The sequence below is a fragment of the Periplaneta americana genome, chromosome 15 (assembly GCF_040183065.1).
Source record: "Periplaneta americana isolate PAMFEO1 chromosome 15, P.americana_PAMFEO1_priV1, whole genome shotgun sequence".
Classification (NCBI taxonomy): Eukaryota; Metazoa; Arthropoda; class Insecta; order Blattodea; family Blattidae; genus Periplaneta; species Periplaneta americana.
The window spans coordinates 70,660,438-70,688,280 of NC_091131.1; the positions used below are offsets into that span (position 1 = coordinate 70,660,438).

The following is a 27,843-nucleotide window of genomic DNA, read 5'->3' on the forward strand; positions in this document are numbered from 1 at the left end:
TATATATGGGGAAGGGCATATAGGTCCGTGGCCCATTTCTTATAGGGCTCATCCCGACATTTTCTTACGCCTTAGGAAAACCACGGAATACCTTAGGCAGGATGAGTTGTCTCATATATAAGAGACTAGCCAATTTGGCTATTATGTAGGAGGTGATTGTTGTCATGAGCCTTGTTGAATCGTCTCAATTTTGAGACCAGCCATTTGGCTATATGATGGCTCAATTACGAAGAGGGGGATATATATATATATATATATATATATATATATATATATATATACAGTCTTACTAATAAACCGTGTATAGTTTTTATACGAGACTTATGCAGAGTTGAGACAGAAAACGTTACTAATAAACCGTGAATAAGCTATGGACGTATAAACAGGCTGTAACTATACAATGGGAATTGCTTTGCAGTAGTTATATACACGAAACCCCTTGTTTAAGCGTTGTATATAGGGAAAAAAAATGGCCGCCCCTTCAACAGCTGTTCGTATCGACTGTCATTTTATGATGATGTTTACCCTGTAACCACAGAAGAACAAACCTAAGATCATGGAATTGTTAGAATAATATTGCTGTAGCTTGTACTCTTTGACCAAAATGCAGTGTGGTAATCGATTAAAGCCAGTTGTACTTTCGATATTTAACACGCCACACTAGAGCTCTCTACCGGATCCAGTAGAGAACCTCAGATATTCTATCACCTTTCGTAACGAAGTAATGACGAAACTATGACGTAGCTGTGTAACAGTTATACTGTTATACACGACGTATGTAGTGATTATTAGTAAGGAATTTACATACGACTTATAAATGAACTACTCATTGTATAAGTATAAGACAGTTAAACGTCTGTATATAGAGTTTTTATTAGTAAGACTGATAGACTATACCGGTATATTTTCTTTATCAGTAAAACTGAAAATCTGTATATCTAGTACAATTTCGAACAGAATTCCTTTGTAATATGCTGAACTGCTTTCTATTATTCGCAACTGTGATTCTGTGTGCTTGTGTTGGTAGGTGTGAATGTCGAAGATGTGCGAGAACATGAACAGGAAGGCCGCTGGCAGCAAGCGGGCCGTGGGTCGCTGCCAACGCCAGCTTAGCGGTCAGCAAGTGAAGAAACCGGTCAACAAGGCGGTTGTTAAGAGGGTAAGTTCAATACTTCAATCACAATATTAATCGCTAAAGCAATTAAAATATTTATGCAATATGCTCCAGTACTACCAACATATGAATAATGCAGAATATCGTTGTGAAAGGGTAATTGCAACACAAAGTGGATACTGGTAGGCTATAGCCTATAGAACTGTGAAGCTGCAGTCTACAATAGCATACGAAATGGAAGTATGGAATAAGGTACATTTTCTAGTAGCATTTATAATGTCGTGCACAACCGGTTTCGAGAAATAGAAATTATATATTGCTATTGAACGCCTGGCGCTATAGTCAGTATGCAAAGCTCTCCCATCTCGCGGAGTGTCTTACAAGTCAGGGTCGGTTTATCGAATATTCCAGTTGTTTCTCATACTTTGTGGGTGGACGGCAAGGGCAGACCACATTTCACCATGCAGGAGTTACACGAGCCCTTACAAGAACGCGTTTATCATCGTGTTGGCCTACCATTCAATTGATAATTCTTCCTCTCTTAGTACATTCAATCAATCATCCACTCATCAATTCATCGACACATTGATTCATTCGTACATCAATTTATGATTCATTCATGTATGGATTGATTGATTAATTCATTGATTCACTGATTGATTGATTAATTCATTGATTCATTAGTTGATTCATTCCTAGATTCATTGATTGGTTCATTCATCTAGTCTAGGTAGGCCTATTACAGTTGGGTACCTTCAAGGACAACAACATGCTTCGTAAAAGTACAAGCATTTGAGCGTCAGAGTACTTTTCTTTTTCTTAATAACAATCTATCTTCTTAAAAAATGATTTATTAATGAAATAATAATGCAACTCTTTAGAGTAATTAAAAGGCATTATATATTAACAACTACAATTTTAAAGGTATGCATTTTGAGTTTCGAATGTAAATATTAGGGCCTACACTACAATGTAGGCCTATATACTTATTTTCTCTTCTCTTTAGTAAGTAATTGTAATTTATTTTATGCTTGCGTTTCTTTACGCACCAGATTTCATATTCTGCATTACACTTATTTCCTGTGTTGTTACTAGTGTCCATTTTTATTCATTTATGTATTAGTTATGAAGATAAGTGTATTAAAGTGTCCAATCAATAATTGTAGACGTATATCAAGCAAACATATTTTTTAATAAGACAAAGTAAATTTTTCCTTTAATTGTTACTCCGTTTGTGTACTCAGAAAATGTCGGTTTCATGTATGATGAAGTGCGCCTGGTGTTCTGCCTACCTACAAAACGTGAGGGGTAATCAGTTGAAAATCGAATATTCATATGGTTGCCCGATCTTGACGGATGTTCTCTAACCGGTCGAATCTAAACCGGTTGTAAGCGCTATTTTGCAGCGCTCTGATTCGTAAAATAGGCTACAATGCAACCTTAGGTACACTAAGGCTGTGCTAGTTGCATAAACAACAGACGATGTTATCTATCAATGCTATTAAAAGTGACAATCCTCGTGTAATAAACAGATTCTTTAACATACGGCTTCGTGACTACAAATCATGTGATCCCTGATTCGATTGTCATCCTGAGTATGAACATTTGTTCTCTCTCAGTGTTCAAGCAAAAGTTTTCAGAATGCGTTCTAAGTCAGAACTGTACGATATAATAACCATCAACAAGAAGTCAGCCAAATGCAAATATTGCGTATCGATTACCACAGTGAAATGGCAACTGAACACTTAAGTTTACTTTTAAAAATGTAAGCAGATCAGTTGGACTAAAAATTCAAAATTATAATAAATTTAATTTGAATATTAAATCAAATTATATAGCTGAGATTGAAAATAAAATAAATCCAACAACAATGAAAATTGCATAATCGTACACTTTTGTGACAACCCAAACCACAATTTCTAACAATTTAAATCTTTAACGTTGATATCTTATCTCTAATTAAATGAAATTGAAGATTCACTCATAAAAATTAAGTATAATATTTTTTCTGTAGAAAGTCTTAATATACGATCCCTCAGAACTTCTTGATCTGTACGATTTCCAAAAACATCGTATTCCATATAAATCATTTTGTAATAAGGGAACACCAATTGATAACAAAATATCAGATAAGCAACACAAATTGTAATTAAAATACCTATCTATATATATAATTTGAACTGGTAATGAAAATTACGGGAAAACGGCTGAACGGATTTTAATAAATGACCCCTCATTTTGAAGCTTGGAACACAAAGTTTTTCGGAAAAATAGTAGTTTTCAATGAAATGTCAATTTTCCTACATCATTTTCCTTTTTCCCATAATCCATATTTCGTCAGTTTTGAGAACTAATTAATTGCATTCCCGGCCGACTTGATGTTCGCTTCCTTAAGCGAAGCGAGCATCAAGTCGGCCGTGTTGCATTTCAGAATAAAACAAAACACACACTACAATAAACAATAGGCTATTACACGAAGGCCATGACCTACAGGATTGCTGACATAGAGTTCAGACGGCTCAGATTCTTTCTCATCACAATGCCAATATGTCGATCTTCATTTGTGCAATCTTTTGATAACGTATAAAAATAATTTACAGGTCTGATTCTCTGATCTGTAGTTTTCCGAGTACAGCTGTGTATTGGATATTAAGAACTACAAAACTTAAGAATGTTTGATGACATTATTACCATTAAAATGAAATATTATTATAGTTAATGCAACACATAATGCTATACTGATATATGAAAGTGAAACCTTTTGGGGCTTTATGTAAGTAGACACAGAGAAAGAATATTTTATATTAGATCTTCATTTCTATAATTTACTGAGTAACGGCTATAGGCCTATATAAACTTATGTTACTGAAAACTATAAAACTTAGGGGAGAGTCGGTTAGTATCGGACATCGGGTAATATCGGATAGTGAGTTCCTTCCATCTACCACACGATGATAGTACCTGATTGACATGGTTACGTTTCTGTGATGTCGCATAGAGAAACGTAACCATGTCATTCAGGTACTACAATATGGTGGTAGATGAAAGAAACGCACTGTCCGATACTACCCGATGTCCGATACTACCCGACTCTCCCCTACGTAAGGTAACAATAGTTATTAAAAATGAAATACTTTTACAATTATTAATCAAGTGGCGTGGGTCCTTTTAATATATGTAATGGCAGTGTGATATAGATATTTATATGTCTGATTCTCTAACTTTCCTTGGTAGTAATTGAGTCATGCTTCCTATTTTAGCTGCGTCTTTAAACTGCATCAAAATTAATTTCATATTTCTTTGGTTTAATTGATTAGATTTGTGATCGCTGCCAAGCATATTTTGTTGTAGGGAAAATAGCATGCCATTTCACTTCTTGCTACCGTGATGAGTAAGTTTATTTCCCGCAACCAGCAATAAATGAAACACTGAAGCTGTTAACGATTTACGATGGACAATTTTATTTAGGGCGCATATAAGATTCTACAACTCTGACATATCATTCGCCTCATTTTCCACATCTCAGCAATAAATTCCTCACAACAGCCTATATTACAGAAAATATACGAAATAGCATTCATTGTTACACAAATTAATTTATTTTATTTCATTGGGTTATTTTACGACGCTGTATCAACATCTAGGTTATTTAGCGTCTGAATGAAATGAAGGTGATAATGCCGGTGAAATGAGTCCGGGGTCCAGCACCGAAAGTTACCCAGCATTTGCTCGTATTGGGTTGAGGGAAAACCCCGGAAAAAACCTCAACCAGGTAACTTGCCCCGACCGGGAATCGAACCCGGGCCACCTGGTTTCACAGCCAGACGCGCTGACCGTTACTCCACAGGTCTGGACTACACAAATTAATCCAGCAGTATTTGATAGATCAGTATTGTCTGGAAGAAGCGCAAAAAATTACAATTCATAAGAAAAGACCAAAAGGTATTACTTATTGATAAAATAAGAGGCCTACAAGATTTTGTAGTCTCTTGATCACCTCAGCAAGATCTCTTAGTGTGGAAAAAGTGATTCTGCCCTCTACATTTCAGGGTAGTTCACGAAACATGCAGCAGCTATACCAAGATGCTAAGTCTTTTGTTCAAGCGTGACAAACCTTACATTTTCTTAACTTTCACGTGCAATCCGCAATGACCCGAAATAGCTAATGCATTACTCCCACATGAAAAACCCACTGATCATCTTGACATTGTTACTAGCGATTTCGCATTGAAACTCAAGAACTGAAGGCGGATAGGTTCAAAGAAAAGTATTTGGCAAAAAAAAAAAAAAAAACATTCAGAGGTAGTATGTTTCACTATTATGGAAGCAAATAACTATCAAAATGTCTGGTATTCTTCATTGAAAATAAATCTCAACAATTTTTATTTGAACTTTTTATGGACTTAGTTTGCAGCAATTTCTGCACAAGCCACTAGTTTTATATATTACATACACATATGTCCAAATTACCATTGACACCAGTTATTATAACACTCATGCTCAGTTTACAGCCTTATTTGAATTATCCTACAAAGACATTTCTTTGGTTGTAGCGTTTCCGTAGTAACCATTGAACGTGCTGCATCTTACATGGCATGCAACAATGATAAATATGCAAAAAGAGCAGTATTGAAGTATTTTTCAAACAATCTTGGCTTATCCTCCTCATCAAAAGAGTGCATATTCTGCTTTCCTACAACTATTTTGAGCAGTAAAGAGTTGTAACAAATATATTATTATATTGTTTCATATTTATGATTTGTGAATGCAACTATCTTAAAAGCGTTTGTGATTTCTTCCCGTGTTAAATTGTGCCTTGAACTTTTTCTTCACTGTGTCAGATAATGCCTTTTAGATGTTTGACATAAAAGAAAAGGGGGGTGAAAGCTTACCATGACCTTATCGAGAAAAATAATAATTTACACAATACCAAGTGTTCTGCAAAATTCCTTCTTTCTAATCCAGCTTCAATTTTAGCTTAATTTTAAATATTTTGACAGAAATTACTATTCATATTTCATCAAAAACATTGCCATTGTAATGAACAATCGTTAAATAAAATTTGTGATTATAAATTTTACAAGATGTCTCCTGACGGAATATTCGTAAATAAGAAGGAAGAGTTGCTGTAAGAGATAGGCTAAAGAATATACTGTAATCACCAGCGACTTTCTGCAGTGAAAGGAAACTTCAGCTCTTGCAATGGAGAGTTTCATTGTAACAGTGCTACTAATTAGCATTGACTGGTTTACGACGTAATAAGTCGAAAGTTAAGTGTGCTGTAAGTGTGTATACACTTGTGAACTGCAGGCTCTTAGTACTTCCAGAATGAAGGAGAAGTCGGACAGAACCTACATTGTACAGAGTGCTTTATGTAGGCCTAGTATTTTCAATGGCAATAGAGAACAGGCTGAAATAATACAACACTTAGTAGAGAGTGAAACTTAAATTAACTATCAACGCTAAACCAACAGGTAAATCAACAAAGAGGACAAGGCAAATACAAAGAGAACTAGAAGAACGAGGGAAATACAAGAAGAACGAGGGAAATACAAGAAGAACGAGGGAAATACAAGGAGAATGAGGGAAATACAAGGAGAATGAGGGAAATACAAGGAGAACGAGAGAAACACAAGAAGAACGAGGGAAATACAAGAAGAACGAGGGAAATACAAAAAGAACGAGGGAAATACAAGGAGAATGAGGGAAATACAAGGAGAACGAGAGAAACACAAGGAGAATGAGGGAAATACAAGGAGAATGAGGGAAATGCAAGGAGAACGAGAGAAACACAAGAAGAACGAGGGAAATACAAGAAGAACGAGGGAAATACAAGAAGAACGAGGGAAATACAAGAGAACGAAGGAAGTAAAAGAAGAACGAAGAAAATACAAGTGGAAGGAGGGAGGTACAAGGAAAACGAGGGAGATACAAGAAGAACGAGGGAAATACGAGGAGAATGAGGGAGATACAAGGAGAAAGAGGGAGATACAAGGAGAAAGAGGGAGATACAAGGAGAATGAGGGAGATACAAGGAGAACGAGGGAGATACATGGAGAACGAGGGAAATATGAGGATAATGAGGTAGATAAAGGAAAACGGGAAATACAAGGAGAACGAGGGAAATGCAAGGAGAATGAATGAAATACAAGGAGAACGAGGGAAATACAAAGAGAATGAGGGAAATATGAGGAGAACGAGGAAGATACAGGAAGAACGAGGGAGATCCAAGGAGGGCGAGGAACCCAACGTCCTTAAATATTCTAGAGTAAATAAACGGGAAAGGAATTTTATGGTCCTCATTCCTTGTGGGTACCACTCCTAAAATAATGAGAATTTGTGTAAATATGTTTGGGGCGGTTTTGAAGATACCATCAACATACTAAGTCCCTGATTTCAGTAAAATCTCCACATTTCTTCTTGTTCCAAACACCAAAACTCGCTCATCGCTAGTTTCAAAATCTTCATCTTCATAGGAATCATATAATATAAGAACCGGTCAATGTTTCCTTGTATTTTAAATCACTCAATGTTTTTTGTTCAGGTAATAGATCTCTCCTACGCTCCCGTCTAAGAGCTTTTTTTTAAGTTGTCTCTTTCTGGTAAATGACAAAACACCAGGTGCAACTCTAGATAATTCTGTTCGAATCAATTGTTATAGGCTACACAACCTGCAAAATCATTAAATACCTCCCACATGTCTCGACTGATATTTGGGTTGCCTAAAAAAAAAAAAAAAAGTTTAAACCTTGTTGGCTATATACTGAGTGTCCCACATAAAACCGGTGCGTCTCACTGCCATTTGAGCTCTTTTTAGCACAGGATGGCATGTTGTGCGGGATCAATTTGCTGAGATAATCTCCTTATCGATTTTTGGGGCTTCTCCTTATATCCGTACAAATTCTGTGGACTACAGCCGGGCTCCACTGTCGGACGCTTTTTCTTCTTCACATTCACAACGGATCCTGTAGTCCTTCATTTCTTATACAGATCTTGAATTGTACTGGTTTGGGTATCTTGACAGGATATTTCGCCTCAAACATTTCTTTAGTCTCCTTAATGGAGCCTGTCTTTATGTAAAATTCCACAATATCAATTAGATGTTCGATTGAAAACAGCACCATTTCTCCCACAACATTTCCACGATATTCACAATACTTTCAAACTCAAATATTGTTAAAACTCAACTGTCGAACTCTAACAGTACGTAAACGGAGCGCAGTGAGGCCAACTTTATTTATGAACGGACTGCAGTAGCCAGGCGCAGTGAGACAGTGAGGCATACCGGTTTTATATGGGGCACCAAATTTGGGGGCACTCTGTATTATATTCTACGAGCGTATACAGGATTTTTTGTATATAGGGTCTTCCACACTCCCATGTATTGTGGGTCCCTATTACCACGGCATGGCGTCCTCAGGTTGCGGATAGAGGAGACGACCTCCAGATATGGAGGGTAGCTGCGAATATATTGAATAAGCAGTCGTGGATAGCCGATAAGGGGTGGTCCTCCAGGTTGGGTGTTGGACGAAGGGCTAACAACCCATCACCGTAAAAAACAGCCTGTTACGAAACCTTACAATAAGCCTCGGAATGGGACTGATTCTCTGGCACGATCACTGCAAAGGAATAGTAGCATGTATGAGCGAATCCAGAAATGCATATAGAGTGTTAGTTGGGAGGCCGGAGGCAAAAAGACCTTTGCGGAGGCCGAGACGTAGATGGGAGGATAATATTAAAATGGATTTGAGGGAGGTGGGATATGATGATAGAGACTGGATTAATCTTAGACAGGATAGGGACCGATGGCGGTCTTATGTGAGGACGGCAATGAACCTGCGAGTTCCTTAAAAGCCATTTGTAAGTAAGTAAGTAAGGGTCTACACTCTTTTTCTTCTTTTTTATGTTATACTACAGAATGTAATTTTATGTAATCTGACGTGACTACATCTTCATTAAAATCATAACCAATAAAGAGTGGATAACATAACTTTATGGTTACATTAAAATTACAGTCATTTTTAATTTCCAGATTTTAGTTCAAGGGGACATACTATATATTTTTCTCCTCGAATAGCCTACGTGTTGAAAGAAAAAATTGAACCAAATCGTAACATAGGCCTACGATTAAATTTTAATTTGCGAAAGGGTTCTATCGAAGTAATCGGATATTGTCTCCTTCGTCCATTTCTGACGTAATGGTTTTCCTAGTTAGGCCTACAAGAAACGGGTCAGTAACTTCGAGTAATGAAACGGTCCACAAAAATAAACTCGTCCTGATGAAAAGCAAACAATCCATACGACACTCGAGCGAAACATGCAGTTCCAGTACCTGTCGCCGATGATGTCATTCAACAGATGCTTTCAGGGACGACTACGTCTTGTAACTTCTTCACCTTCGGTTTAGTAAAAGCCAATGTTTAATATTATGACACGGCAACATAGACAGCGGTGCCAAATCGGAAGGCTGCGAGAGTCATGGGTTCGATCTTAAGGCAGTTTGAGAGAGACGAAATCTTGCTGAAAATACACATGTCTGTCGACATTTTTTCATTTCCTCCGATTTGCAATGACACTAAAGTTATAGACATAAGATATATTCAACTAGCAGTACCAAAACTGTTAAGAAAATAGATATTCGAGCATTTTTCGTCGAAAATTTTTCTGAATCTATAAAAATCGATATTTCACTTTGAAGCAACATTAGTGAAAAGAAACATAAATGAGCACATAATGAATAGGTGGAACAATAAGTGGCTATGCAGTACAAAGGGTTCAGTTACGAGAGAAATCTTTTTTTCCTAGGGTCGACTCCCGCTTAACCTCTTCCCTTACTATATATTTTACCAGTTTTGTGAAAAAAGTGTCATATTTTTTTATTTTCGTATAGAGGTCATTTAATATTGCAGAATCACTGTACATCACTAATTTTCTTACATACCTAAAAATCATTATGGAATAGACATACATTCATACCTGAATTATTATCCCGAGTTATCTCGTGCACCTTGATTCCAGCTCTGGTAGTTGTCCCACTTTGATTTTCTCCTGAACTATTTACCAACTTATGTTCTTTATGGATTAATTTATGAGGTACAATACCAGTTAAATGTTGCTTGTCGTGTGATAGACTCGAAAGCAGGGTATTACTCAAAGTGGCACATTGCATTCCGGACAGTAGTGTCTGCTCTTGTGTCGAATTTGATTGTATCTTGAGTCTCTCGCAATACTACACATGAAACACTGTCTGATTGGTTGTTCTTCTTCAGATTTCGTGGAATAACTTCTGGAGAATGTCTACCTGTAAGCCGAAGTGGGTTGGGCGATTTTCCTGGCCATCCTGCCTTGAGTGATAGGACATTCGGGGTGTATTTTTCGAAAATCTTACGAATTACCACCATTCGATAGTCCAAGGATGTCTTTCTGCGTTCAGATATCGTATACAAAACGTAGGAATTCCACAGGGCCAACTCGAGAAGATGAAAGAAGATATTTTTATAATATCGCTTTCCACTATTTCGCGGGACAGGATAAGCTGCTAGTGCTGGTCTACCTTGTCGACTCCTCCCATTGAGTTGTTCGGCTTCAAATCATCCTTGATGACGATCATCTCAGCGCTGTGTATTGTGCTAAGAAGCACCACATCTTTTTTATCCGTCAACCTGAGGGTAATGTTCTTGTCCCTCTGGAAGGGAAGGCTGCAATTTCACCCTTCTTCAGCTTTGTTCTCTTCATTCCTGGCGACATCTCTTTCCTACTCATTCTCACAGCCCCGTAAGTGTCTGTAGTGTGTGAAATGCATGTTGGATAACTTGGGTGATGTGTAAAATTGTCAGTTGTAAGACAATAGTAAGTAAAGACTTTATGAGTGTCATGACTACTTGGCTAGACATTGGAATATCCTTGTAGTCGTTATCAAGAATGGTTCCTTTTCCAGTGTAAATTATACTGGACTAAACGTACCCGCTCTTAGATTCGCAGAGCATATATGTGTCTTTATCCCAAACCTGGCTCGTTTTAATTATATACTATACTGTACCCACCCTAGTCGCCCCTTATAAATCAATAGGCTCTCTTCGATGGTGACATCTCTGTCGGGAGTGTATTTGTCTTCAAGATTCCGAAAAATAAACCAGACTTCATTCAATTTCAGATATGGGTGGGTTTCCGGGTCACAGTCCTCATTGTTGGCGAAGTGCAGGAATTTTTCAATTCGACAAATCTCCTACGTATATGAGAGCGTTTTGGGAAGAATGGTGTAGCAGTCATTGAATATTTGTACCAGTACATCTGTTCTTCAGGTTTGTGAATAATGTTCTGCAGTATCACTATGCCCGAAAGTACACGTATTTCAGAGTCTGTAGTAGGCCGCCACGAATTATTTTCAGCATTCTGTGAACACTTATTAGCATGCCGAATCGTCTCCTCGAATAAGTTATAATGTTGATGAGGTCATTATCAAAGAATAATTTAAAAAATTGAGAATTATCGTTATCAGAAACAATGTTAAAATTTCAGGGAATGGGGACCTCGGAGGTGCAGTAGAAATGGAGCCAGATGTCATCTATTCAAACCACTGTCGAAAAGACGCGACATCAACTGATCTGAATTTGTTTGTTGGTCTAACACTTCGTCTTCTGATACCGATGTTTCATTTCCTAATCTTCTACAGGAATAAATTCCTGATCAAAAGTTTCGGAATCACTAACTTGATCCATCTGTACACAAAACAGCACAAAAAACACTAAACACAAACAAAAACCGCCAAAACTAACTAGCATCTACTTACTCACTACTGTGTGTGAATGCTATTTGAGCATAGAATTCCACTCGCAAGGAAGAAGTACAAAAAACACCACCAGATATAGCAATATCACTAACTTCTGTAGCCATCTAGTGAGGAAAAGGTTAATGAAAGAATGGAAACATATATTAGGGATAATAATCCTTAGCAGCGAAAATGGCACTCAAACGAGTTAACTCGGGTTAATAAATTTTGACACAAGTTAGCAACCCGAGTTAACCCGGGTTAATCAGGGAGGTGGTTAAATAGCAACAAAATTATACCGGATTTTATACTAACGCAATTTTTATCGGGTCATGGGAAATTTGGGTCTTATTTAGAACGATTTAAATTATGTAAGGAAAATGGCTACTTACGTATCTGTGAGGAACAGCAAACTGTGTATCATGTTTTGTTTCATTTTCCAGTATTCGAAAACGGAAGAGTTATTTTGGTCGGCCATTTACATTTTTGTAATGTAGTATATGACAAACCGTTATTCAATGTGTTCAGAAAAACATGCTGTTATAAACAGTTTTGTAATTTTATATGTAATATATTTAAGAATTTCTAATTAATTCAAATTAATGTATCAGATATGTGTTAATTTCAAGCAGCAAGACTGGGTTACCCACGTCAAATGAATTCTCCTTGTAATAATATAAACTATCAGTCTATAACTATAACCCTAATGTACTTTCGGGTAAAATAGGGTTAAAGAAATTGTATATTCAAATAAATAAATTGAAGCAACATTAAATATTATTAGTAAAATATAGTGAGAGTGAATGTTCTCGATTCCTGATAGAATAACGGAACTTATTTTATGCTGTAGTATATGGAGTATATATATATATATATATATATATATATATATATATATATATATATTTAACTTGTTGAATGAAGTGGAGAAGCAGTACCCTGGTACAAAATGAGGTTTAGAATTTTACAGCAGGTCTACACATGATCAAATCTCCGCTGATAAAAAATATGTTTGGCATGTTATCTTTTTGAATACGGCAAAATATAAGTTAGATTTTGTTCGTATAAGTATTGATAAGAAGTGAGATGTCAGAATTCTCTTTCGAAATGCAGCTACAAGAACTGCACAAAGTAATTATATTGGAGTGAAATAAAGATGAATCAGAAACATCGCTACATAAGGATTACAAATAGGAAAAGGGATCTAGTTGCTGAACTGAATTCAAAACTCAGAATATAATCTGAAAGCATTTACTTAAGAATTATTGAATTAGATCTCAGAAATAGAGTTTTGCATATAGAGACTTTTGACAATATGCTTCTGAAATATGAAATCGGAAAGTTTGAAAACAGTTATCATAAAAAGGACAGCAGGATTTCACGGTCGTACGAGCATACGATGATGTCATGGAGGAGTGTCTTATATTTGCTTTTACGATCTTTCCGGAGATGAACACTGAACGAATGGTACGGTCCGAATCTTTATTCTAAGCTTTCAATGGGCTATATTGTACTTCATTTGCCAAAAAATCTTTGAACATTGCAAGATCTGAGTACTGTTTGCTGTTATAGTCATAAATGCGTACAATTGAATTACATAATAAATACAACATGAATTATTTAAAGAAGATTTGAGGTAATCATATCTTTCAATGCCGAAAAATGGAATTGAATACCTAGTTTTTAAGAGGTTAGATACAGTTTACAGTAAGTGAAATTTTGGAAATATTCAACATTTTTTTTCCTCCATTACTGTATCTTGTACAATAATGAAAATTAGTATGTGTAAAACACTATCCTTCTGCTATATGAAAGAAATATTTTTACGATTTAACAAAAGCTATTTACATTTTTTTTTCAAAATTCATTTCATTCTGCAGTGATGAAGCGTTTCCCACATAACTCAAAACCTATCCAACATTCTTTGATGAAATGTTTTGTATATATTTATGCATGTCATATCTTCAATATGATGCAAGATCATTTCTCTACCTTTGATAGATTGTCCGATAAAAAATAAATTCATTTTAAAAAGTGGTCAAATATCAATATTTTCTTCTAACACAAAATGAAAAAAATATTATTTATTAAGGAATGTAATTGAAAGAGCTTGATAATGTAAACATGAGTTTCAGCAATAAAATAAAAGAGAGAGGACATGAAACCGTTAACAAGTTTATGAGTTATGAGGAAAATGCTTCATGACTGCACAGTAAAGTACCACTATTTTGAATTTTGAAAAAGATATATAAATAATTTTTTTAAATCGTAAAAATATTTTCTCATATAGCAGAAGGACAGTGTTTTACACGTACCAATTTTAATTTTTGTACAAGATACAGTAATGGAGGAAAAAAAAAGTTGAATATTTCCAAAAATTTACGGCTGTAAACTGTACCTAACTCCTTAAAGCTGAATATGAATCGGAAAATTTTCTATAGTGACACAAGAATAACATATCAGAACCTCCAAGAAATGGGGAAGAAAGATAAATCTTACGTTGGTTTAAAACTTTAAGAGAAACTGCTGTGATTTGCAGTAACTACGTTAGACCTCGAGAAATTGGACGGATATACACGTTTTCAGCATTTTGACTCAGTCCGTATTTTTACATACTGCCCTTCCACCTGGCATATGATTGTGCATAGAATATGCTTACAAACAATTATCTCCAAAGAAATGAATAAATTGTTGCTAAAAGCGTAAAATTGAGGAAAATTCGTTAAGTTACTAATAGAAGTAATCATCTACATTTTTAATGAGACTCCTGAAGCTATCATAACTAGATGGCGTTATTATCGATGGGCGCAAAGCGAAACAAAGAAGCAGCAGTTGAAAAATGGGGGCACGTCTACAGGAATGCACTGTTGGTGACTTGATCCGAGCATTGGCGCTTATTTGTCTCGGTCTGGTAATGATGCACCTTGGCTCATCACCTGTGTCTATCCAGGCCGGCATATCGTCCAATTAATCCTGTCTGCTCGGATCAAGTTCCCAAACTGTGTCACATTTGTTTCCGTGGCAATCTCCACCGGTCGACCTACTCAGTGTTCGATACTTGTCCATCACCATTCAGAGAACATTTGCACCCAATTGTAGGTAGCAATGCTCACCATATAAACTACGGGCAGAATTTCTTTATGATATCCTTTGCTGCCAAATCTTTGTACAGAAAAATCGCACAACGAAACTCTGATCGTCAATGGTAAACCAGTGCAGAGTGCCGCCAACTTGCAACTGCTGCTTCTCTATTTCGATTGCGTGCACATCGATCAACTTGAAACCTGGATAATAGCCTACTGTCATCTAGTGGTGATAGTTTCAGGCGTCTCATTAAAAAAATAAGTTATTACTTCAATTTGTAGCTTACTGACTCGCCTGTGCATAATAAAAAATATGTTTTTGTGTAAAAGAATATACTCCACTGAGCGGTTAGCAAAAAAAAAAAATCATCGATAACATTTTTTGCATTAAGAATTACTGCAAATTATTTTTTTAATTTTTGTTGAAGATAGAAATAATCTTTATTTTTTAAACCTACTGTGTAAAATGCCATCACATTGATATTGTACATTAATTTCAGCTTTCTGGATTCAATACGTTCTGTGAAAACGTCACAAAAATAAGAAAGTGTAGAAAAATGGTGTCAAAGGTCCCATATTTGCAATGTTAAATTCCTCAATTTTGGGTGCACTTTTCTCAGAAGCGATAAAAGATATAAATGTAGAAAAAATAGGGAATTATGTAACACATTTTTATGTATAGAACCGGATAAATAAATTTAAAATTCCACTGAACGGTTGGCCAAAAAAAAAAAAAAAAAATTCATTGATAACATTTTTTTCCTTAAGAATTATTACAATATTTTTGCTGAAGATAGGGCTAAAAGCTGAAAATTAGAAGAAATAGAATCATATTATCATTTTACACACATTAAACTACCGAAAAAAAATAAAAACCAAAATTTCCTTGTTTTTTTGTTGTTGTCAAAATTCGATGTACAGACTCCCCTCAAAAGCTATAAAATCTTTAGCAGAGATTTCTCCTGGGGCTTTAGATTCCTGTCTCAGATTTTATGTACGAAAAAGAATCCAGTTCCAAGTAGTGGACTCTAGATACATTTATCGGCAAATTCTCATCCGCGTTGAATTTTGACGGTGAAATCTTTGCAGTTGAAAACGTCTTTTAACTAAATACTGCTACTATTATATTAAAGCTATATTACTACTACTATAGTGACGTAAAAGATAAGAACCTTCCATTAAATGTGACTATTCAAAACACTACTTTTAAATAAATGTAACCTTCAAGCATACAGTAGCAGTGGTGGTGGTGGTGGTGGTGGTGGTGGTGGTGGTGGTGGTGGTGGTGGTGGTGGTGGTGGCGGGGGTGGCGGCGGTGGTGGCGGTGGTGGTGGTGATGGCGGTGGTGGCGGTGGTGGTGGTGGTGGGGGCGGCGGCGGCGGCGGCTGCGGTGGCGTCTGCAGCAGTAGAATAATCTGTGATGTTCGGGTAAACGGGTATGTCATTTTTTTGTCCAGGTGGAATTTTGTTCTCCAAATGAACACAAAAGTTAAATTATACAAGTGGGTGTGCAAAAATCAAAGAAAACTAGCAGTTGATGTGTTTTATTTGTGTAGTAAATTATTTGTAATAAGGGATCCAAGTTTAATTTTCATTTGTCTTCGAACGTATTTTTATGACTTATCTCCCTTTACCCAAACACCACATTAGGCTACAAAAAATTAGCTCACAAAAAATTGTGTAAATTTTAATATATTTCTTATAGGACACATAAAAAATTAATTGTATTAAATTTAACAACTCTACACCTCTGTGAGTAGTGTACTTTTTATAAATAAATGTTTATTATATGCAGTAAAAATTTAAAGATGTCAGAGAAACCCTAACAATGTTATGATGGTTACCAAATGAAATAATTGCATATATATGTATATATATATATATATATATATATATATATATATACATATACATATATTCATTAATTCATTCATTCTCTGATAAAACTGGCTTTTAAAAAATTGTTATTAGTAACTTTTTTATACCTTTATCAGCTATTTAAGTTCTAATAAATCTTGTTATGATGCATTGTAATTTTTGTCCACTTGTGAGATCATTTTCTTGTAAAGTTTTAGAAATTTAAGAACTGCGTTTTTTGATATTATTTGTGGTCGTTCACGTACATATTTTAAGGGTGAGTTGCATAAATAATTTAATCAGAGATCAGACAAACCTCCAGTTAACTGAACGTAGAATTTTAATTGTATGATTACTAATCCAATATCGTTTCGTCTTAATCTAAGATCAAATTCGACAAATTATTTCAGTTCAAGATGGTTGATCTTAGTTTAGCTATTTTCTGCATGTAAAATGGCAAGCGAAGATTATTTTAATTGCATCCAGAGAGTGCTCTGTATTAATTTTTCATGTAGACCTGTAATAATTATGTGCATAATACTATAATGCAGTGTTATATTGGGTTATGTTATTTCCCAGATTTTATGTTTTATAATTTCATAACGTAACTTCAATTTTTTCCAGTCTTCTGGAATTACATTCATTGAATTTAGTCTGCGGCAATTTGATTTCAACCCTCTTCCGTTTCTTTGGTGGTAACAGAAACTGTTTCTTTATTCTCTTTAACTGATTTATGTTTGAGAAGAATTTCAATGAATCTGCCTCTCTCTATTCTAAATATGTTCTGCACGCATTCTCTTCTTTTTGTATTCTTTCATAATCATTTCCTTAGTTGCAAGTGTTATCAACGAAACTAATATCGAACAGTGTATTGCAAATCACTCACTATAAACACGACTTACCCTCACATTTCGCGCTGTTGTCATTTGTAAATCTGTGATCTTACATCAGCACTAATCTAAGATTGTTACACAACATAAACAAAGATAGAACTCAATTAATTTCCTGACCTTCGGTCAAAAGCAAACTTTAGTTAGCGATGATTATGCAACCGGGCCTAAAAATAATAGTGTTATCCACAACTTCTGTAAATAGAATAGAAACATCTTGAACCGATTACACAAGAATGATGAGTATTGAAAGCTGTATAAAATGAGAAACAAACTAAGATAAAACCATTAAATAAAAAAAAAATAAAAAAATAAAATAAAATTGATCAGTCCCACAAAATGACTGGCTGAAACAAGTTCCTAAGAAAGCTACGAAAGACTTAAATTACCTAAAGGAAAGTAAATAGGAGGAACAGAACTAACCATATTATTTTTAAATTCAGCTTTTTAAAATTAATTTTTCTCAAATTAAGAAATGACAAGAGTTTTAAGGAAATCCCAATGATTGTGTAATGGAATGGAATTTAACTGAGGAGGGCACGGATGGCCCAGCACTGCGACCTATTGAGATCTATTGCGCTAATACTCGATATGGAATGAGTTGCGTGTCACAGATCCCCTACTCGCACCAACCCACCACATGACTCCCTGACGACCGGTCCCTACAGCCAACAGAAATCCATATACCATTCCTGCGTCGGCAACTTCCCCCAAGACCCCCCTGTCGGTCCGTAGCGAAACTCCTCCCCCATCCAACGTCGCTTAACTACATTCCATGGAGACCGGTCGAGAAAGCCAGCAGCTTCGGAAGACCGCCTGTAGAGTGATCTGAAAAAAGTGGGGTTCCAATCGCCTGATAAAGTTACCTGATATTCATCCATAGGAGTGAGGGAAAAATCCCGAAAAAACCTCACTCATGCAACTCGTCCTGATCGGGAATCGAACCCGGGACCGCTAACCCCTCAGCAACAACGGTGAACAGTTAATAAAAAGTCTAAACATGAGTTGAAGTAAGCTTAATAAAATATAATATGTACTTTCTTTAACATTGTACCAGAGAGTGTACCCGCTCTTATCTCTTATTGTACTGCAGTGTATTTTATTTGATATTTATGTATATGTTACGGACAAACAAGTAAACTGGAAAATAACGTTATTGCCCGGACATTAACATCATTTCCAATTATAACTACTGTTTACCTCTAGGCAATAACGTTAACGGCCGGTAATTTATGTAACTGACGAAAGAACTTTGAACATTCTTCTATACTTAAGATGAAATTAAAACATTATCACACATTGCCCGGACAATGTCGTTAGTAATAGCCAGTTATAATGGAGCAATGATAATAAACCAAAAATAATATACTATCATAAGTCATTAATCTGATGATGAAAACAGAAAAAAAATAATTACATGGAAAGAAATGCCTCCTGAGCTGAATGCACAGTACAAAATATAAAATATTCACAGAAAATAGGAAATTGATGGCGTGGTGCTTGTTTTTAAAATTTGAATAGTTAGCCTGCAATGAAGTACCAAGAGAATTTAGTATTCCAGGCAGGCATAACCTTATATAACAAGCAACTATGTTGTTAACGGCTGCAGTGGCGATTAGCTATAAAAATAAAATTTAAAATTGTATTTTCTGTAGATACCGTTGCGATTCGGACCCATGTTGATTAGAACTTTTTCACTCAAAATAATCCCAGGAAAACATAGATAAGCTATGGACATCCCGCTGTGGGACACCCTGTATAAAATTTATTGCTGTAAGATTAATTGTATGACATTGGCACCTGCTGTCATGCCATGCTTAGCCGGATCATAAATTGTATTATTCAATATATTTTATGAAGGTTATCTTCCTTTTATTCATTATTATTCTCGAAATAGTATTATTCAATCACTCGAGTTCATATATCTTTGGATAATTTTAGGGGTGAGAATGATACAGTCCTAAGTCACACAGACAAACGTTAAAGCGTGTTAAAGATTTAGAGTCCAATGCTATTAGGTGCATAAGTTATCATAATTTCTTCAGCGTATAGTTACATTTGTCTAGTAATTTTTATAATATTTTATTGTGACATCCCCATGTGTGTAAGAAATGAACTAGTACAAAAAACTATTTTTTAAAGTGTGACTTTGGACTATCTCATTCTCATCCCTTCAATTCCCTCGCGCTACGCCCTTCCGAATTATCAACGAATTGAGAACTCTTGTGATAATATTACCTATGACAGTATTTTGAGATGTAAAGCTAAAGAGAGTAAAAGGAAATCTGTTGATAGTGTTCCTTTCGGAGTACAGATAATTATAAATATGCTGATGAGTGATGACTGGAATGGTAGTGATACGATGTACGGAAATAGAACAAACGTGCTCGGAATGATTCGGAGTTCGAGCCACGGTCCCTCTGATGGGTTGCCATCAGCTGGTTTGAGCTATGAAGGAACACCCACCCGTACCCCGGCACGTGCGTTCGAATCTGTTGGTGTCGCGATGCGTCGCCCTGTCCACTCGGCAGAGAGAGCGAGTGAGCTAGACGGGAATAATTAGCTACAGGAGAAATGACGTCATAAGTGAAGATGAGACTAGGAACTGCAATTGTCGCGGAGCCGCCACTGCTGCAGACAGCATGGACGCACGCGGGTTTCTTTCACCGTAGAATTTGCTAACGAAATAGACGAAACATTTCCATATTGAGCGCGTGCGCGAGGCTGCGGACCAATCGGATGTGGCAACAAGGCCAACCATGGGCAACTTCCAGTGCTGCTCGAGTACCAGAAAACAAGTGAAGGTAACCATCGCAATTTAAAATAAATGTGGATCAAATCAGTGTTGTGCTTGTGGTGCCGTGATGTTGACACTGCGGATAGCGTTTGTTTTTGTGTGCCTGTCATCTGTTCGTTTCGCGGTTCGCGCATGTGCTTTGAGTGACAAGGATGCAGTGACGTAATAGGAGCTGAAAATTCAGGTGGCTGAAAGTAATGTATGACGTTATCGCTATTGTATTTAACAAAACTACTGCCTCATACAAATCAGAAACTGCCATTAACCGTTTAGTTACGTACGGTACCATAAGTATTGTATAATATAGAGTATTAGCATAGGTATATTAAATTAACATAACCTCTCACTGGAACTGTTATCAGGATAGCAATATTGTGCTCCTTCTGCTCTTGGATTCATAATTTGGTAAGAACGGAAGTGAACAATAATTGCAAGAATTTCTTCTTACGATCTAATGCGAAACTTGAAGGCCTTTCTGTTAGGTATTTATTAAAATTAAATTTGAGTCACTAAAATTTACGCTGTTCAAATTTCTAGACCGATGTAGCTGTAAATATTAATTATGTTCTTGGCTGTAAATTCAATAAACCCTGGTTCAGTTCCCGGCAAGAAGGTCGGTTGCTTTGAATTTGTACTGTATTGTCTTAAGTGATGGGCTTGAGTCATGTTGACTTCATCCCGCTGTTAATGTCTATTCTAGCATAGCTTGTTCGCAACAACGAAGACGGAGGAACAGATCAAAGGACATAAAGCAGATTATGATGATATTAACTGTGAACTTGTCATTTTTGGCGCATAAGAACATTTCAGATTATTTAGTAAACTGTGTAGTCAATAGATTTTGCCTTTATTTACCACATATAAATCTTGTTAATAATGTTCTTTTACAAATAAATGCTACATTTGAGATATTTCGGTAAACCCATAATAAAATGATTAATTCCAAGTTTTAAACTCTAAATTTAATTATCTACCTCTCAGAATTGATCTGCGTTTACTGGCGCAGAGAAATTAATCTAGTGTTAAACCCGCTACTACATGCATCGACACTTAAGACAAAAATTCACATTTTTACTTAATGTATTTCAAACCTTGGTGATATTATTTTTGGGGGTAAACTCAGTAATTTTATCATAGAAACTTGAAAATTAAATTTTGGAGCTCAAAAGATTTACTATAATAATAATAATAATAATAATACTTACTTACTCGCCTTTAAGGAACCCGGAGGTTCATTGCCGCCCTCACATAAGCCCGCCATTGATCCTTATCCTGAGCAAGATTAATCCAGTCTCTATCACCAAATCCCACCTCCTTCAAATCCATTTTAATATTATCTTCCCATCTACGTCTTGGCCTACCCAAAGGTCTTTTTCCCTCCGGCCTTCCAACTAACACTCCATATACATTTCTGGATTCGCTCATACGTGCTATATGCCCTGCCCATCTCAACGTCTAGATTTAATGTTTCTAATTATGTCAGATGAAGAATACAATGTGTGCAGTTCTGTGTTGTGTAACTTTCTCCATTCTCCTGTAACTTCATCCCTCTTAGCCCCAAATATTTTCCTAAGCACCTTATTCTCTAACACCCTTAACCTATGTTCTTCTCTCAAAGTGAGAGTCCAAGTTTCACAACCATAAAGACATAACTGTTTCATAAATTCTAACTTTCAGATTTTTTGACAGCAGATTGGATGATATAGTAGTAATAATAATAATAATAATAATAATAATAATAATAATAATAATGGTATTAATAATAATCCGCGGCTCTACATTCCATGAAGGACTATGCCTGACCAATCGGCTGCTGGCCTCACGTCCACATGCCGAAGCAGAGGTGGACGGTCATCCAACCAGAATGGAGGTATCGTGTGGTTAGCTTTTGTAACCGAATTTCACTACCTATCGTAGCTCCCCAAGTAGATCACGATGCTGGGTGGTCACCGGTCCCGTACATTGGCCGAAATTTCATGAGAAACTTTCTTTCTCCATGAGGACTCGAACCAGCGCGCATTCCGTAACACGAGTCCTAGGCAGGATGCCTTAGACCACGACGCCACGGCGCGAGACTAAAAAAAATAAATTAACAAAATTTTTAACCGATCTAACTTCATTACAAATTGACCTAGAATGAAATTTCTTTTGCCAAAATGATGCCCTACTTACTGTCGTAAGTCGAAAACACATATTACTTTCGTAAATTATTTTCAACACTGTTTTACTAGTTAGAGGTATGAAATTCTCATAATGAAATAGTAAATTATCAAAGGTTTTGGTACTTAATTATTAATATATTTTTAGGGCAGTATTTTACTAGGAAATATCATATCTTGACAAATCACAATTTTCGAGTTACGACAGTATTTTACTGGGAGTGCGATATGGAGAATGCCACACAGTATTTTAACCATTTGTAAGATGTGTTACATTATATGAGTAGCTTAGAAAAAATGAGAACATTTACTGTATATACTTCTAATTTTTGTGCTCAAATACTTCTAATTGATTTAAATTAATAATTTTACTATACAGCGTAGCTACATGTTGAAGCTTTAATTTGGTGCCTGATTGAAGTCTTTTGCAGTATTGAAAGCCTTCTTGTTGTTCGTGCAAAGAATAACAAATGTCGAAAAATCTGAAATGGGAGAAAATCGACATTAAAGATGGCTCGAAAAATCGAAAAATCGAAGGAGAATTGGGAGGAAAATTTAAAAGATACGCAAAACGCGTCCTTGCAAGGGGTTGGGGGCTGTACAAAACTAAATATGTGAGCTCCAAGCCTGTTGGCCACTAGTCTCACTCCGGGTTACGCTGCTCCTCTGAAGGAGCTCTAGAAAATTTTGAAGGGGAAGCCGAAATTGGACGTAACCTCTTAGGTACCACATACGCGAGGGGGACTGAGATTTGATCAAGTGATCACGGAACGGGGCGAGGAGGAGTTGGCTGGTGTTTGCCGTTAGGATGGCAAGACGCCGTCATCTGTTGTTCGATGACAAAGCATGTGAAGGCCGTCGGAAGAAGCGCCGTGAAATCTAATCTGCAATTTGAGAGGTCCCTGTCCTTCAATTTGCGACTAATTGAGTGACCTCGTATATTTAATAGACTATTTATAGTATCAGAACTAGGGCATACATCGTTTATAATAAGGGGGGAATATATATGGGGAAGGGCATATAGGTCCGTGGCCCATTTCTTATAGGGCTCATCCCGACATTTATCTTACGCCTGAGGAAAACCACGGAATACTTAGGCGAGATGAGTTGTCTCATGTATAAGAGACTAGCCAATTTGGCTATTATGTAGGAGGTGATTGTTGTCATGAGCCTTGTTGAATCGTCGAAATTTTGAGACAAGCCATTTGACTATATGATGGCTCAATTACGAAGAGGGGGGAGAGATGTAATTAGTTAATTATTTAAAGTAATTAGGGAGATTAATGGGGATATGAGTGCAGGTCCGTGGCCCATTTCTTTTAGGGCTCATCCCGACATTTGTCTTAGCGCCTTAGGAAAACCACGGAAAAACCTTAGGCAGGATGAGTTTAAAAATCCATGATCTCATCGGTAATCGAACTCGCAGCCTTCTAGTTTGCAGCGAACCATCTTAATCGCGATGCTACCGCGTAACCCTTTAAAGATGGCTATGTTGCAGAAAGTATAAATACTGGTACGCTTATATTATAAAATCCCAAATAATTAAGAAACTATTGAGATAATGGGTACAAGTTGTGTATTTTTGAAAACTAGAAGAAATGAGCTTTCAGATGAGATAATCTTATGTACCAGAATTTTGAATAAAACTGGCATTTCTTGAATTGAGCCTTATGTCGAGAGATTTTCACATACTGGCGGAGTTTGGTCCAGGCCAATATTTGGATCTTTTTTTCGATCAACACTCGACGGGCACAAGATGGAAATTTGTCACATCAGGTCAGTTTGACTCGGACCCCTAGTATAAGAACATAGTGTAGGCCTACATTGACAGTGGTTAAAATTATTATACAGTATTACTCATGCGGAATTTCGAGCCCACGACACTGTTTCTTTCAGCAAAATAGGCACCGCGGCGTGGTCTAGGGTTTAGTGAGCGGGATTCTTGTCTTGACACTGTTCTAGGGCATGGATTCATATTCTGCTTGAGCTAGGTTTCTTTTCAGAGCTTCTCTTCAGCTGTAATACGAATGTTAAGTATTCCCATGGTTAATCATCGGATTCATCTCATTATCACTAACTCCATCGACGTCCACCGCCGTGGAGTAACGGTTAGCACGTCTGACCGTGAATTGAGCGGGACCGGGTTCAAATCCTGATTCGGATAAGTTACATGGTTGAGGCTTTTCCTAGGTTTTCCCTCAGCCAACTGAAGCAGAATTGCCGAATAACTTACGGCGTTCGACCTCGGACTCATTTCGCCACAATTAATTTACTTACCATCATCCATACCATAGCCCAGGTTAAGTTCACGTGCGGCGTGCTGTACTTGTACAAGAGCGCGGCTGTTCGGCTGCACAATCATTCACAAAATAGGAGTGGTAAGCACAATAAGCCTCAGGCTGCAGTGTAAGCCTTCGTGTCCCTCCTCCGTACAAGATAAAAAAAAAAGTAGAGCGGGAAAGAGAAAATGCGCAGCCACCAATGCCCTTCTGTGACGCTTTAGGTTACTAAACGTTTCGTGCATTTATGTACTGTACATAATTTTGCGACTCAACCGCTACTGTTACGTGAACATGCGTTGCAATGTTGTCATCTGTTCGATTTTATTTTTTATAAATATCTGAAAAACCGTTCACAAGCGCCTCAATAATATTAGTCTTTTATGTTTGTGTATGTATGTATGTATGTATTTATTCACACTGCAATGGGTATATACCCGGTGGCAGTGGTAACTAATTACACTCAATAATGACAATAATGAACTTATTAATTAAAAATACAATTAATAATTAATACTAACAATAATTTATAATAATAATAATAATAATAATAACAACAACAACAGGGAATATCCTAAATTAAATGAAACGATCACTTAAAATAACATTTGAAATAAATCTAATTTGTATCTTAAACCTAAGTTCGAACTAAAACCCATGAGTACGATATGTTCATATCTGCACAAGACCTTTCAACATTACACTCATTTCGCTGTCAACTCACTCACTGCACTGTAACTACGACACATTTCACTGATTCTATCCTGATTTCACTAACACTTCAAAAACATTCCACTGTTCAAATAATTTGCACTGCCACTATAAACTATAAAGCTTCACTGACAGGAACACGTTTCACTTACACAACACACTTCACTGACACAACATAATTCTTCACTGATACAACACTTCAATAACAACATATCATTTACACCCTTTAAATACTGTGTATAATTACCGTCTATTAATAAAGTCCTTAAGCCTATTTTTAAATACATTTTTGGTTGTTGTTAAAGCCTTTAGTAAGTCTGCAGGTAAAGCATTCCAGTCCCTGATAATACGATTGAGAAAAGAAAACTCCCTGCACTAATTCATCTCTCCCAAGGACACTAATTAGCCCCCTTTAACCAGGTATAAGGCGCACAATAGGCTAAAGTAAACCTAAGCGCAAGAATCCGTCCCGGGTCCGATCTCGGAAAAGCCAACCCAAGCCAAGAATAGAAGCCTTCCGTCTTGTTTTACAATTTTCCCCATGTTAAATGTGATAATTTGTTCTTCGCATAACGCCTTTGTACGCACAATTTAATCTCGGACTCTACTTCACGCTTCCTCGTCGATTATACTGCCATTTCAAATTGCTCCGGTCCTATAACATAACCGTTGTTTGTTTGCAGAACATCCTTTTGTGTATGCTATTTTTTCTGTACTTCGTGTTGGAAAGAAGATTTCCTACTTGTTTCAGAATCAAAGACATATGGCAACACATCATACCTTTGTCAACACTTCAGACAATTCGTTCTTGATCTTTAGCTCCAATAATTGCACCGTTGTTTACATAAACATACCTCTTACTCTATTCGCCTCAGTATCTTGGTAGTTTCTATCTTCAATTTCATCATTGCTGTATCTTCTTTCATGCCCAGATGTTCGTATACCGTATTTAATTTCCATTCTGTATTTTGAGAATTTTTCCTACATTCTTATATATGCCGTTGTTCAAAATTATGGAGAAAAGTAGGCCTAACTCTTGCATAATTTATAGCAATTATTAGCAAAACTCTCGAAGTTTTGGTTTTATCGACGCGAGAAATCGTTTCATTCTTGGGCTGCCAGGGAAGACAATGTCGCAAAATGACATCATAGTATTTGGTAACTAGCGAAGAAAAAATCCGTAACACGGTACGAAGATTGTTCCAGATTGTATCCCCGTTTCAACAAGATGGCGTTCTATCTCATTTCCATAATGAAGTGCTTATTTTCTTCAGTGAAAATCTGACTTCGAATTGAACGCGCTACTGTCACTGATTTGACTAACCACGTTTAGCCTCCCGGATAACCGTGGGATTTCTTTCATTGGGAGTGGGTGAAGGACACCGTCTGTGTAATATAGATGTTTCACTTTGTGATGGCAGCTCTCGTATGTCCATATTGCTGTGAGATGTTTGTTGTTTTTCAGAATCGGTTGAGATAAGAAGTCAGGAGGTCTATGTATTGCGTATAATCGTGTGGCGAAAAAAGTTTACTTTCACCTGTCTTATCATACTATAGTACTGAGAAAGAATACTTATCTTACGTGTAAATAGGATTTTTGTTACACTGTGATTGTACCAGGCTATCTTTGCTTACATTTACGCCGCATTTGTCACTCAATCCGACGCCTCCTCCGAAACAACGGACTGCCACCACATAACTCCGCCACAAGACCTTCAATTAAGACAAAGGGTAATTAATTGCTGCGATTATATTCATAAGTAGAGATAGTGTGTCTTGGAGAGTGTATGGCAAGAATTTGACTATCGAATTGATGCATACAAATGACATTGACAGTTCACATTGGCAGTTTGGAAGGTGTGTATTGAAAGTTTGAGAGTTTCTCTAAAAGATGATGCACACCATGTTGTTGTGTATCATTGATAGTTACTTTGTAATAAGCATATGGAAATGTTTATCTTATTTTGAATCATTGTGTACTGTATCCAGGCTGTATCTTGGCTTAGTTTTGACGTGGGCTGGATTGAGGACGGATCTGTACACTTAGCCACTGTTTGGCCCTTTGTGCGCCCTTATATGCGATCACTGTCCAAGTCCGACAGATGGCCTGAGTGGCATACGTGAATCCAACGCTGACAGGTGCGCCATCCTGCCTCAGCCCCTGATAGAGCCAGGTCCCGCTTCG

At 36.6% G+C, this 27,843-nt stretch overlaps 1 protein-coding gene across 1 annotated transcript in view; it reads left to right on the top strand.

Annotated features, from left to right (window-relative positions):
- The first annotated feature begins 1,027 nt into the window (after positions 1 to 1,027).
- Sarm (sterile alpha and armadillo motif) overlaps positions 1,028 to 27,843 on the top strand; it is a 406,159-nt gene continuing 379,343 nt past the window's right edge. Inside the window, exon 1 of the mRNA XM_069847647.1 lies at positions 1,028 to 1,159. Coding sequence (XP_069703748.1) covers positions 1,034 to 1,159 — 126 coding nt within the window. The 5' untranslated portion in view covers positions 1,028 to 1,033. The remainder of the gene's footprint in view (positions 1,160 to 27,843) is intronic.